Raw genomic sequence first — 14830 nt, 5'->3', positions numbered from 1 at the left:
CATTAACCTGTTTTCCATGGCACCACACTGGCTGGTTTTTCCCCTGCTTTTTTGGTCTCTCATTCACAAACTTTTGGGACCTCTTATTCCTCATCTGCCCTTCAGGGCCTTGTCCCTCTGCCTACTCCTCAGTACACTCTCTCTAGGAAATTAGGCCTCAATTATCATCTACAAGTTAACAGGGCAGTTCGAATTCAGTTCTCCTCTTGAGCTATAGACTTCCCTATCTATAGACCTACTGGAAATCCCGCATGCCTACAACATAGTCCAAAACTAAACTCGTTTCCTCCCTCTCAAATCTTTTTCCTCTTCTGCGAGCTCACATCAGTAAACCGGCATTATCAGCCAGCCAGCTGTTGGCTCCCCACTTCCCTCTGGATTAAAGGAAATGTACAAGTTCTGACCTGCATCTTTCCACTGAGAAAGATTCGGGAATATTAAGAAGACAGAAATTGCGCAGATGTAAGGCACTTTTAAAAAGTCACTGTCCTCTACACAACGTGATTCCTCCATTACTGTCTTCCAGGCCCCTACAGGAATCCAATTCCCCTCATTCTTCTCTGGCGCGGCCCTCCTCCTCTCCGGACAGCAGGGCAGGGTGGAAGGACTGGACCCCACACCAGACCTAGCCGCTGACCCTTAGCTCAGCAGCCAAATGAAAGAGCTCACTCCACTTCCACCTGCAAGTAACTTGCCCTCGCTGCACACGGCAAAACAAGTAACAACCTCCGCAGCAGCCGCTGGAAGCTAAGACTCACCTCTTCACTCCAAACTCAGACCTCCACTAAATACCTAAGACTCTAAGGCACGTGAGACGCTGGGGGAAGGCTCCACAAGGCATCCACTGTGGATGCCCGCGCTGGTTCCACATCCTTGCGCTACAGAGATAAACCACTTCCAGGTCCTCCCAGCCCTTACCTGGAATCTGACATTTGTTTGCAACTCAGCTGCCACGGTTTTCCAGAGGACTTGCTTCTGGAGGAGGCTACCCTTACCCCAGAGAAGCAGCCGGTAGGAAACTGCTCCGCGGCAGGACATACAGGGGGCCGCCATGTTAGGTGTGGGAGATCCAGGACTGAAGGGGCGAGGGGGCGGGGCCTAGGGACTGCGCAGGCGCTGATGGGCGCCAGGTCCTGGCGGGTTGAAAGCAAAAGCTTTTCCCTGTCCCGCGGCCCGAAACGACACGTCGTTGATTGGGTGCATGGAGTCCGCGGGGCGTGTCCGACTCCACCCCTGGCCGGTGTCGACTTCACGAAGGAGCGTTAGTGGGTCGTTCGTCTTGGCCTGTTTTCTCTTCACGTCCTGAAGTCGGTAGCTCTCCTGATCTCTTTGGCACTCACTTCCACGTGGCCCCTTAGTCAGCCCTTCCTTCCCAGCCCCGTTGCTGCACCTCGAACCGGCTCTTCCTCCACCTTGGCAGGACGGCCGGGGCCCCAAATGGACTCCAAACCTTACTTTCTATCTGCCTTATCCAGTAGGAGTTTTCTCCTCCTCTAACTTTCTACGTTCTTCTGGATCCAAGTCAAGACCTTCCTCCAGCAACAGTCAAACCCCTCTCAGTTCTCTGGCACTCTCCTGCGTCGTTTCTTAATTGCACAATGCACAGGTTAAACCTTAAACCGGTAAGCACAAAAACTGCCTTTCTCGTTTTTGCACGTCCCTCCCTAAGCGTTGATACTAAGCCTTCCTTGAAACCCAGTCAGAACTAATTGTTGAATAGAGATGAGTGTGTCTTGCTTTCTGAAACTTGCGTGCTCCTGGCGGTTAACTCCCAGGGTGCTTTCTACGAAACACATATTCAATGATGTAGTAACGCACTTTATAAGAGTTTACAAACACTTAGACATGAAGGGTCAGTAAAATTAAAACATACACAAAATCTGAGATCATACAAAGTTGTCAAGCAGATAAATGCCATCTACTATTACCATCATTTCACGAAACAGAACTTTTTAACATAAGAAAGGTAGAATGGCATGATTTCATAATAAAGAAAGATCTTTTAAATGAAATGCATTTACTTGTATAAAATGCTCATCCTGTTGTTATTTTTGTTGTCAGCTTTTAGCCTAGCAAAAAATTTCATGAGAAATTGGCAGAGGTCTGAGGACTAAACTCTACTTTTTAAAAAAATCTTGTCCAAATTCCTATCTATGGGATTTGGGGAGTTATGCCCTACAAATCATAAAGTCTTATCAGATGCGTTTTACTTAACCCTATATATGGTGACTTACCTTCCAACCTGGCTCTGGCATAACATTACGAGACAAGGAAGAAAATCCAAATATTTTACCCCAAAACATGTTTCTTTGCCATATCTTGAAATAGCCCTGCAAAGCTGTCCTTGGAGGGGTGGAATATGCATCTGTAAAGAATCTCTATTTACATAGCTAGATCTTTTTCTTCCACACCCTCCCAATCCTAAAGAGATTAACTAAAATCTGAATAGGAAACATTTGTCATCTGTTGTCTCTAAGGGCAGCCACTATAAGACTTCAAAACTTTGGTCTCCACAATGTTTAACTGAACATTCCCTTTCTATCAATCCCAGATAGAACCAAACCAGGTCTTTCTGAACCAAACCAATGTATATCTTAAATGTATTTGATTGATGTCTCATGCCTCCTTGCAATGTATAAAACCAAGCTGCGCCCCAACCATCTTGGGCACATGTTCTCAGGACCTCCCGAGGGCTGTGTCACAGGCCAGGATCACTCATATTTGGCTCAGAATAAATCTCTTCAAAATATTTTACAGAGTTCGACTCTTTTTGTCGACAGGGGGGTGAACTAGCATTTGGAAACCAAGATTTTATTTTATTTTATTTTATTTTATTTCCGAGACTGAGTTTCGCTTTTGTTGCCCAGGCTGGAGTGCAGTGGTGCAATCTCGGCGCACTGCAACTTCCACCTCCTGGGTTGAAGCGATTCTCCTGCCTCAGCCTCCTGAGTAGCTGGGATTACAGGCACCTGCCACCAAGCCCAGGCAATTTTTGTATTTTTAGTGGGACAAGGTTATGCCATGTTGGCCAGGCTGGTCTAGAACTCCTGACCTCAGGTGATCTGCCCGCCTTGGCCTCCCAAAGTGCTGGGATTACGGACGTGAGCCACTGCGCCCAGCCGAGAACCAAGACTTTACAGTTTATTAAAATAGATGTCTTTAAGCAGCAGTTCCTACACATTGTGAGATTATTTAAATATTTTTTTTTAGATCTTAACTGTGGAAATTCAACTAGGTAGAAAACAGTAAATATGTAGAAACAGGATTTGTACTATTAAAAATTTATTGATGTTGTACCATGTGAGAACAAAGTATTAAAATTAAGGTTAGGAATTGTGGAGATTTTTCCTTTTTCTGAAATTCGTGTCACAGTCCTTTATGAGAATGCCATCATGCACTGCATAGTGCAGTTTCGGTCAACAATGACCCTCACATAAGACAGTGGTCTCATAAAATTATAATAGAGCTAAAAAGTTCCTATCTCCTAATGACCTTATAGCCATCAATGCATTGTACAACGCATTGCTTACCCATTTGTGGTGATGATAGTGTAAACAAATCTATGCACTGCCAGTCCTATTAAAGGACATACAATTATGTCTAATACATAATACATGATAATAAACTATGTCACTAGGTTATTTATTTACCAGACTATACCTTATAGTTTTTATAGTTAATTTGGAGTGTGCTTTTTCTGCTTATAAAAACAAAAAGTTAACTGTAAAACAAACTCAAATAGATCCTTCAGGAGATATTCCAGAAGAAGGCATTATTGTCATAGAGATGGCAGCTCCACGTGTGTCATTTCCCCTGAAGACCTTCCAGTGGGACACACTGTGAAGGTGGAAGACTGTGGCATTAGTGATCCTGACCCTGTATAGGGAATGTGTGTGTTTCTGTCTTTGTTTTTAACAGAAACGTTTAAAAAGCTAAAAAAAAAAAAAAATTAATTGAAGAATGAAAAAAGCTTATAGAATAAGAATATAAAGAAAGATAAAGAACATAAAGAAAGAAAATGTGTTTGTACACCTGTACAGTGTGTTTATGTTTTAAGCTAAGTGTTATTTTTTTTTCCATTTATTTATTTTATTGCATTTTAGGTTTTGGGGTACATGTGAAGAACATGCAAAATTGTTGCATAGGAACACACGTGGCAGTGTGATTTGCTGCCTTCCTCCCCATCACCTACATCTGGCATTTCTCCCCTTGCTATCTCTCCCCAGCTTCCCACCCCCCACCGTCCCTCCCCTATTTCCCCCCAACTGACCCCAGTGTATAGTGCTCCCCTCCCTGTGTCCATGTGTTCTCATTGTTCAACACCCGCCTATGAGTGAGAACATGCGGTGTTTGATCTTCTGCTCTTCTGTCAGTTTGCTGAGAATGATGGTTTCCAGGTTCATCCATGTCCCTACAAAGGACCCAAACTCATTGTTTTTTATGGCTGCATAATATTCCATGGTGTATATGTGCCACATTTTCCCTATCCAGTCTATCGTCGATGGGCATTTGGGTTGGTTCCAGGTCTTTGCTATTGTAAACAGTGCTGCAATGAACATTCGTGTACACGTGTCCTTATAGTAGAACGATTTGTAATCCTTTGGATATATACCCAGTAATGGGATTGCTGGGTCAAATGGAATTTCTATTTCTATGTCCTTGAGGAATCGCCACACTGTTTTCCACAATGGTTGAACTAATTTACACTCCCACCAACAGTGCAAAAGTGTTCCTATTTCTCCACATCCTCTCCAGCATCTGTTGTCTCCAGATTTTTTAATGATTGCCATTATAACTGGCGTGAGATGGTATCTCAATGTAGTTTTGATTTGCATTTCTCTGATGACCAGTGATGATGAGCATTTTTTCATGTGTTTGTTGGCCTCACGTATGTCTTCTTTTGTAAAGTGTCTGTTCATATCCTTTGCCCACTTTTGAATGGGCTTGTTAGTTTTTTTCTTGTAAATCTGCTTTAGTTCTTTGTAAATTTTGGATATCAGCCCTTTGTCAGATGGGTAAACTGCAAAAATTTTTTCCCAATCTGTTGGTTGCCGATTCACTCTAATGATTGTTTCTTTTGCTGTGCAGAAGCTGTGGAGTTTGATTAGGTCCCATTTGTCTATTTTGGCTTTTGTTGTCAATGCTTTTGGCGTTTTGGTCATGAAGTCCTTGCCTACACCTACGTCCTGAATGGTTTTGCCTAGATTTTCTTCTAGGGTTTTTATGGTGTTAGGTCTTATGTTTAAGTCTTTAATCCATCTGGAGTTAATTTTAGTGTAAGGTGTCAGGAAGGGGTCCAGTTTCTACTTTCTGCACATGGCTAGCCAGTTTTCCCAACACCATTTATTGAACAGGGAATCCTTTCCCCATTGCTTGTTTTTGTCCGGTTTGTCAAAGATCAGATGGTTGTAGATACGTTGTGTTGCCTCCGAGACCTCTGTTCTGTTCCATTGGTCTATATCTCTGTTTTGGTACCAGTACCATGCTGTTTTGATTACTGTAGCCTTGTAGTATAGTTTGAAGTCTGGTAGTGTGATGCCCCCCGCTTTGTTCTTTTTGCTTAGAATTGACTTGGCTATGCGAGCTCTCTTTTGGTTCCATATGAAGTTGAAGGTGGTTTTTTCCAGTTCTGTGAAGAAGGTCATTGGTAGCTTGATGGGGATAGCATTGAATCTGTAAATTACTTTGGGCAGTATGGCCTTTTTCACGATATTGATTCTTCCTAACCATGAACATGGAATGTTTCTCCATCTGTTTGTGTCCTCTCTTATTTCGTTGAGCAGTGGCTTGTAGTTCTCCTTGAAGAGGTCCTTTACATTCCTTGTTAGTTGTATTCCTAGGTATTTTATTCTCTTTGTGGCAATTGTGAATGGAAGTTTGTTCTTGATTTGGCTCTCTTTAAGTCTGTTATTGGTGTATAGGAATGCATGTGATTTTTGCACATTGATTTTGTATCCTGAGACTTTGCTGAACTTGCTTATCAGTTTCAGGAGGTTTGGGGCTGAGACGATGGGGTCTTCTAGATATACAATCATGTTGTCTGCAAATAGAGACAATTTGACTTCCTCCTTTCCTGTTTGAATGCCCTTTATTTCTTTTTCTTGCCTGATTGCTCTGGCTAGAACTTCTAATACTATATTGAATAGCAGTGGTGAGAGAGGGCATCCTTGTCTGGTGCCACATTTCAAGGGGAATGCTTACAGTTTTTGCCCATTCAATATGATATTGGCTGTTGGTTTGTCATAAATAGCTTTTATTATTTTGAGATACGTTCCATTGATACCTAGCTTATTGAGTGTTTTTAGCATAAAGGGCTGTTGAATTTTGTCAAAGGCCTTCTCTGCATCAATTGAGATAATCATGTGGTTTTTGTCTTTGGTTCTGTTTATGTGGTGAATTACGTTTATAGACTTGTGTATGTTGAACCAGCCTTGCATCCCCGGGATGAAGCCTACTTGATCATGGTGGATAAGCTTTTTGATGTGCTGTTGCAATCGGCTTGTCAGTATTTTATTGAAGATTTTTGCATCTATGTTCATCATGGATATTGGCCTGAAGTTTTCTTTTCTTGTTGAGTCTTTGCCGGGTTTTGGAATCAGGATGATGTTGGTGTCATAAAATGATTTGGGAAGAATTCCCTCTTTTTGTATTGTTTGGAATAGTTTCAGAAGAAATGGTACCAGCTCCTCTTTGTATGTCTGGTAGAATTCAGGTGTGAACCCATCTGGACCTGGGCTTTTTTTGGGTGGTAAGCTCTTAATTGCTGCCTCAAATTCAGACCTTGTTATGGGTCTGTTCAGGGTTTCGGCTTCTTCCTGGTTTAGGCTTGGCAGGAGGCAAGTGTTCAGGAATTTATCCATTTCTTCCAGGTTTATTAGTTTGAGTGCATAGAGTTGTTTGTAATAATCTCTGATGATGGTTTGAATTTCTGTGGAATCTGTGGTGATATCCCCTTTATCGTTTTTTATTGCATCAATTTGGTTATTCTCTCTTTTCTTTTTTATTAATCTGGCTAGTGGTCTGTCTATTTTGTTGATCTTTTCAAAAAACCAGCTCCTGGATTTATTGATTTTTTGAAGGGTTTTTTGTGTCTCTATCTCCTTCAGTTCTGCTCTGATCTTAGCTATTTCTTGTCTTCTACTAGATTTTGTTTTTTTTTTTGATCTTGCTCCTCTAGCTCTTTCACTTTTGACGATAGGGTGTCAATTTTTGATCTCTCCTTGCTTCTCATGTGGGCACTTATTGCTATATATTTTCCTCTAGAGACTGCTTTAAATGTGTCCCAGAGATTCTGGTATGTTGTGTCTTCATTCTCATTGGTTTCTAAGAACATCTTTATCTCTGCCTTCATTTCATTGTTTATCCAGTCAACATTCAAGAGCAAGTTGTTCAGTTTCCATGAAGCTGTGCGGTTCTGAGTTAGTTTTTGAATTCTGAGTTCTAACTTGATTGCACTGTGGTCTGAGAGACTGTTTGTTACGATTTCCGTTCTTTTGCATTTGCTGAGGAGTGATTTACTCCCAATTATGTGGTCAATTTTAGAGTAGGTGTGATGTGGTGCTGAGAAGAATGTATATTCTGTGGATTTGGGGTGGAGAGTTCTATAAATGTCTATTATGTTTGCTTGGTCCAGGTCTGAGTTCAAGTCCTGGATATCCTTGTTAATTTTCTGTCTGGTTGATCTGTCTAATGTTGTCAATGGGGTGTTAAAGTCTCCCACTATTATTGTGTGGGAGTCTATGTCTCTTTGTAAGTCATTAAGAACTTGCCTTATGTATCTGGGTGCTCCTGTATTGGGTGCATATATATTTAGTATCGTTAGCTCTTCTTGTTGCATTGATCCTTTTACCATTATGTAATGTCTTTCTTTGTCTCTTATGATCTTTGTTGCTTTAAAGTCTAATTTATCAGAGATGAGAATTGCAACACCTGCTTTTTTTTGCTCTCCATTTGCTTGGTAAATCTTCCTCCATCCCTTTATTTTGAGCCTTTGTGTATCCTTGCATGTGAGATGGGTTTCCTGGATACAGCACACCGATGGGTTTTGTCTTTTTATCCAATTTGCCAGTCTGTGTCTTTTGATTGGGGCATTTAGTCCATTTACATTTAGGGTTAATATTGTTATGTGTGAATTTGATACTGCCATTTTGGTGCTAGCTGGCTGTTTTGCCCTTTAGTTGAGCTGGTACTTGTTATTCCCTTATATGTGTAGAGCCTCTTTCAGGAGCTCTTGTAGAGCTGGCCTGGTGGTGACGAAATCTCTGCGTACTTGCATGTTCCCAAAGGATTTTATTTTTCCTTCACTTATGAAGCTTAGTTTGGCTGGATAGGAGATTCTGGGTTGAAAGTTCTTTTCTTTAAGGATGTTGAATATTGGCCCCCATTCTCTTCTGGCTTGTAGGGTTTCTGCTGAGAGATCTGCTGTGAGTCTGATGGGCTTCCCTTTATGGGTAACCCGACCTTTCTCTCTGGCTGCCCTTAGTATTTTCTCCTTCATTTCGACCCTGGTGAATCTGACGATTATGTGCCTTGGGGTTGCTCTTTTTGAGGAATATCTTTGTGGTGTTCTCTGTATTTCCTGGATTTGAATGTTTGCCTGCCTTGCTAGGTTGGGGAAGTTTTCCTGGATAATATCCTGAAGAGTATTTTCCAGCTTGGATTCATTCTCTTCGTTGCATTCGGGTACGCCTATCAAACGTAGATTAGGTCTTTTCACATAGTCCCACATTTCTTGGAGACTTTGTTCATTCCTTTTTACCCTTTTTTCTCCAGTCTTGCCTTCCCGTTTTATTTCATTGAGTTAATCTTCGACCTCTGATATCCTTTCTTCTTAAGCTAAGTGTTATTACAAAAGAGCCAAAAAGTTTTAAAATATTAAAAAGTTTATAAAGTTAAAAAGTTACAGTAAGCTAAGGTGAATTTCTTATTGAAGACACATTTTTTTAATAAATTTATTGTAGCCTAAGTGTATTGTGTTTATAAAGTCTACAGTAGTATATGGCAATATCCTAGGCCCTCACATTCACTGACCACTCACTCATTGACTCACCCAGAGCAACTTCCAGTCCTGCAAGCTCCATCCATTAAATGTCCTCTGCAAATGTAGCATTTTTCCCTTTTATACAGTATTTTTACTGTACCTTTTCTATGTTTAAATACAGGTATACATACTATTGAGTTACAATTGCCTATAGTATTCTGTGCAGATTCGTAGCCTGGGAACAATAGTCCGTACCACATAGCCAAGATGTATAGAAGGCTACACCATTGAGATTTGTGCTGTGACAAAATTACCTAACGACACATTTCTCAGAATGCATGATTGTACAGTAAAGCAAATGTAGTACATTTTTCAACTCTAGGTGCAATACTTGTACTCCTGCATTCAATTTCCTGTGTAGCCTTTGAATTTGGGAACAAATGCACTGCTATATGTTGACATTAGTTTCATAATTTGGAGACATAGGAAAGATTGAAACATGGTGATCAATCTTTATAATTTGGAAAATTTTAGTTTACCAAATGGCTAAAGCTTAGATTCTTTTCATTTTGTTCTCATTTATTGAGCACCTGATGTGAGGGTTTTGTTCTAAAGACAGCTTGTGAGATGAACATCAGGAAAATAAAAATGTTGTACTAACACCAAGTATTGAGATATGGGGTAGCAGGAACTATTAAATGCTGCTGGTAGGAGTGTAAATTGGTATAACTCTAATGAAATCAACCAGGTAATTAGTAACCTACTCAGCTTAAGATAAGCACACCCAACAATTCTTCAATTACATTCCTAGATATATACCCTGCAGAAGGTCTTGCACAGTGCATTAGGAGATATGTATTAGGATGTTCATAGCAACATTTTTTGGGGGTAACAACAAAAATAACCAGTCTGTTGATAGGAGAATTGATAGATAAGAGAGCACATAAAGCAATGAAAATGAATGAACCTTAACTATGCATATGAATATGGTTGAGTTTTACCACGTAGAGCAGAAAATAGGAAGTCACATATGCATAGACACAGTAGTATTCCATTTACAAAAAAATCAGCAAAACTAAGCAAAATATTATTTAAGGGTTTATCCCTACATAGTAAAACTATAAAGAAAAGCAAGAAAATGATAAACACAAAACTCAGGATAGTAAATACCACTGGGAGGAGGGAGAAGAATGCCTCCAGAAGGGTACAGGAGGTGCCAGTGTTTTTCTAATCTTTAAATGACTGGAGGATGCATAAGTGTGCAACTTACCATTTTTCTTGAAATGCTACATACTTGTTTTATATACTTCTGACAAGAAGAGTTGATTTTCACCTTCCATCTCTCTCTGACTCACACTGAAAGGTGTGGCAGGCTGTGGCACCAGTGTAAATTGGCACAATTGTAATTTCTTTCTCCTGTGTTCCTCATTTCCTTATTCCTGTCTCCTTTATCACCTCTGAATGATGTCATCCTCAGAAAATTGATGTCCCCCTGCTCTGCCTTGCATTGCAGGATTCCTGGAAATCGTCCCTAGCGCTGCAGAACTTTGTGGATCAATATGAAAATCTAAGCCTAGGAAAAAACACAAAGACTTAATGTTTTTCACAGACATCTGAGATCTTCAGAGAACTTTGGGTCAAAGATGACCAAACACTTAGCGGTATGAAAAGTACATTAAATGTGGACCAAGAAATCAGGGTTCTCATCCGAGCCCTGCCACAGAATTACTCTGACATTTACATGTCATTTAGCTTAGAGGAAACCCTACATTTCTCACCAGTGTAACCAGGCAGTTAGATTAGACTAGTGGTGCTCAAAGTGTGGTTCCCAGAGCAGGAGCATCAGCATTACCTTGTTAAATTGTATCCCACAAAAGGATTGTAGAGTCCCACCCTCTGTACCTCTTAATGTGACTTTACTTGGACATAGGGTCTTTATAGAAATAATTATGTTAAATTGAGTGATTAGGATGAGCCCTAATTCAATATGACACTAGTACTTACAAAAAAGGAAATTTGGGCACAAAGTCAAACACATAGAGAGGGAAAGCAATGTGAAGACACAGGGTAAAGATGGCTACCTTCAAGCCAAGAATCATTCAAGGCTACCAGAAGCTGGGAAAGGGACCTGGAACAGAGTCTCTCTCACAGGCCTCAAAGGAAATCAATCCCGTTGACACCTTGATCTTGGCCCTCTAGCCTCTAGAAATGTAAGACAATTAGTCTCCGCTGTTTAAACCACTTAGCATATGATACTTTGTTACAGCAGACTCAGGAATACATCTAGTGTATGGGCTTTAAAAGTCCACTGACAGAGCAGGAGCATTGCTATCTTGGACAAGCACTGCCATTTTAAAGTTCCTCTGATCAAAAACTGCCTAAATTCAACCCAAAGGGCATCAGCCTAATGGCTAATGTCAGCATGACCATAAACCACAAACATCCCCACCCTAGGACTAACCCCTTTCCAGCCAGAGACATCAGCCCTGAAATAACCTGCTATCCAGCCAGAGAAATGTCAGGCCCAAGGTAACCTCCCCTCCAACCAGAGACATTCCAACCCCACAATAAACTTCTCCTCTGCACAGAAACGTTTCAACCTGTGATAAGCTCTCTCACCCTGAACACTTAAATACTCTTAGCCTATAAGAGACAGTACCCCTGACAAAAAAATTGGCCAGAAGCCCCTCTCAGGTTAATTCTCCAAAATAAACCTGTCTTTGACTGTTGAGCTGCTTTTCATGTTTCTTTCCTCTTTCTTTAACTCTTACATCCACCAATTTTTTGGATACTTCTCTCTTCAAAAGGTAGAATGCTTTTTCTTGAGTGTGAGCTGAATTTAACAACCTGTCTCTGAAAAATAGAAGAAAGTGGAAGTGTTGGTGTATAACTTTTGATACTGGTCCCAAAAGGTACTGTGGCTTCCTGCTTGCTTGCTTGCTTTCTCTCCTAAAGTGCCTACTCTGGGAGAACTCGGATGTCATTGCCAGAGACAGCCCTCCAAGAGGCCTACCTAGTGAGGATTCGAGTCTTTTGCTGACAGCCATGTCAATAAGCCATCTTGAAAGTGAGCCCCCCAGCCATGGATTTCTGTGACTGCAGCCTCTTTCAACATCTTGCCTGCCACCTTCTGAGAGATCTTGAGCCAAAACCACTGATTTCATGTACTTGGACCACAGAAACTGAGATAATTAACATTGTTTTAAGCCACTGTATTAGGCTGTTCTCACATTGCTATAAAGAAATACCTGAGACTGGGTAATTTATAAAGAAAAGAGGCTTAATTGGCTCGTGGTTCCTCTGGTTGTACAAGAAGCATGATGGTGGCATCTGCTTGGCCTCTGGGAAGGCCTCAGGAAACAGAATCATGGCAGAAGGTGAAGGAGGGATCAGGCACCTCACATGGCCAGAGCAGGAGGAAGAGAGAGAGGAGGAAGATGCCACACACTTTTAAACTACCAGATCTCATAAGAACTCATTCATTATTGTGAGAACAGTACCAAGTTGATGGTCCTAAACCATTTTTAAGAAATCTACTCTCATGATCCAATCACCTTTCACCCAGCCTACCTCCAACATTGGTGATTACAATTCGACATGAGATTTGGACAGGACATAGATTTGAACCATGTCAGCCTCTAAAATGTGGGACAATTTGTTATACAGCAATAGATAACTTGTACACTTGGGAACTTATTAGAAATGCAAATCCCTGGATCACAATAAAAACATACTTTATCTGGGTGTGAGACCCAGCACAAAGCCCTTTGAATAATTCAGGATTCTTATTTTTGGTTTGTTTATTTTAGTTTACAATATTTAATTTAGTAATAGATCAGATTTCATTATATTTAATTCACTGGCAATGTTCTTTTCCATCTTATCTGGCAGATTCCTATACACTTTTTATTATTATTACTATGATAAAAATATATAACATAATATTTACCATTTTAACCATTTTTAAGTATATGTTTCAGTGGGATTAAGTACTTTCACACTTGTAAAAGCATTGCCACTATCCATTTCCAGAATTTTTCCATTCTCCCAAACTGAAACTCTGTACCTATCAAATATTAACTCCCAGCTGGGCGTGGTGGCTCATGCCTGTAATTCCAGCACTTTGGGAAGCCAAGATGGGTGGATCACCTGAGGTCAAGTGATTGAGACCAACCTGGCCAACATGGTAAACCTCTGTCTCTACTAAAAATACAAAATTTAGCTGGGCATGGTGGTGTATGCCTGTAGTCCCAGCTACTCAGGAGGCTGAGGCAGGAGAATTGCTTGAACCAAGAGGCGGAGGTTACAGTGAAGAAGAAGAAGAAGAAAGAAGAAAGAAGAAAGAAAGGAAAGAAGAAAGAAGAAAGAGGAAGAGGAAGAGGAAGAAAGAAGAAAGAAGGAGAAGAAGAAGAAGAAAGAAGAGAGGAGGAGGAGGAGGAGGAGGGAGAGGAAGAAGGAAGAAGGAAGGAAGAACGAGGAGAAGAAAGAAGGAAGAAGGAAGAAGAGAAGAAAAGAAGGAAGAAGAAGAAGAAGAAGAAATAAGTACTAACTCCCTAAACCCCTTCCTTCAGTCCCTGACACCCACCATTCTACTTTCTGTCTCTGTGAATTTGACTATTTTACGTACCTTATATAAGTGGAACCATATACAATATTTGTCCTTTTGTATCTAACGTTTTTCACTAAGCATAATTTTTTTTTTCATTTTGGCATTTTTTTTTCCCAACTTTTATTTAGATCTGGGGGTACATGTGCGGGTTTGTTATATAGATATATTATGAGGTCTGAGGTATGAATAATTTCGTTGTCCAGGTGCTGAGCATAGTTCCTAATAGATAATTTTTCAGTCCTTACCCCCTTTCCTCTTTCCTCTTTTCTCCCTCCTCCCTCTAGTAGGGCCCAGTGTCTGTTGTTCCCAACTTTATGTCCATGTGTACCCAATGTTTAGCTTCCACTTATAGGTGAGAACATGCAGTATTTGGTTTTCTGTTTCTATATTAGTTCACTTAGGATAATGGCCTCCAGCTGTATCCATGGTGCTGCAAAGGACATGATTTTTGCTCCTCTTTTATGGCTGCATAGTATTCCATGGTGTATGTGTACCACATTTTTTTAATCCACTCCACTGTTGGCAGGTGCCCAGATTAATTCCATCGTAAAAGGCACTGCAATAAAAATACTGTCTTTTTGGTAGAATGATTTCTTTTCCTTTGGTCATGTACCCAGTAATGGCAGTGCTGGCTCACATTATAGTTCTATTTTTAGTTTTTTGAGAAATCTCCGAACTACTTTCCATATTGGCTAAACAAATTTACATTCCCAGCAACAGGGCATAAGCATTCCGTTTTCTCTGCAGCCTCACCAACATCTGTTATTTTTTGACTTTTTAGTAATAGCCATTTTGACTTGTGTGAGATGGTTTCTCACTGTCGTTTTGATTTGCATTTATCTAATGATTAGTGATGTTGAGCATTTTTTCATATATTTGTTGACCAGTTGTATGCCTTCTTTTGGGAAGTGCCTGTTATGCTTTTGCTTGCTTATTAATGTAGTTATTTGCTTTTGCTTGCTGAATTACATTTCTTATGAATTCTGGATATTAGTCCTTTGTCAGATGCAGTTTGTGAAATTGTTTCCCATTCTGTAAGTTGTCTGTTTACTGTGTTGATAGTTTATTTTGCTGTACAGAAGCTCTTTAGTTTAATTAGGTCCTACTTGTCAATTTTTGCTTTGGTGCAATTGCGTCTGAGGACTTAGAGATAAATTCTTAGCCAAGGCCAATGTCCAAAATGATATTTCCTAGGTTTTCTTGTAGGATTTCTATAGTTTGAGGTCTTACATTTAAATCTT

The 14830-nt window shown here is 40.4% G+C and overlaps 1 protein-coding gene across 1 annotated transcript in view; it reads right to left on the bottom strand.

The window, feature by feature from the left end:
• Positions 1-1093, bottom strand: part of MRPS9 (mitochondrial ribosomal protein S9) — a 69117-nt gene extending 68024 nt beyond the window's left edge. The window contains exon 1 of the mRNA XM_032255581.1: positions 919-1093. Within this exon, the coding sequence (XP_032111472.1) occupies positions 919-1053 (135 nt within the window). The 5' untranslated portion in view covers positions 1054-1093. The remainder of the gene's footprint in view (positions 1-918) is intronic.
• Between the last annotated feature and the right edge of the window lie 13737 nt (positions 1094-14830).

Source organism: Sapajus apella, unplaced genomic scaffold, assembly GCF_009761245.1.
Source record: "Sapajus apella isolate SASKATOON/1434 unplaced genomic scaffold, GSC_monkey_1.0 scaffold89, whole genome shotgun sequence".
NCBI classification, from domain to species: domain Eukaryota; kingdom Metazoa; phylum Chordata; class Mammalia; order Primates; family Cebidae; genus Sapajus; species Sapajus apella.
The sequence above is the reverse complement of the archived record's forward strand: the minus strand, read 5'-3'. Positions and strand labels throughout refer to the sequence as shown.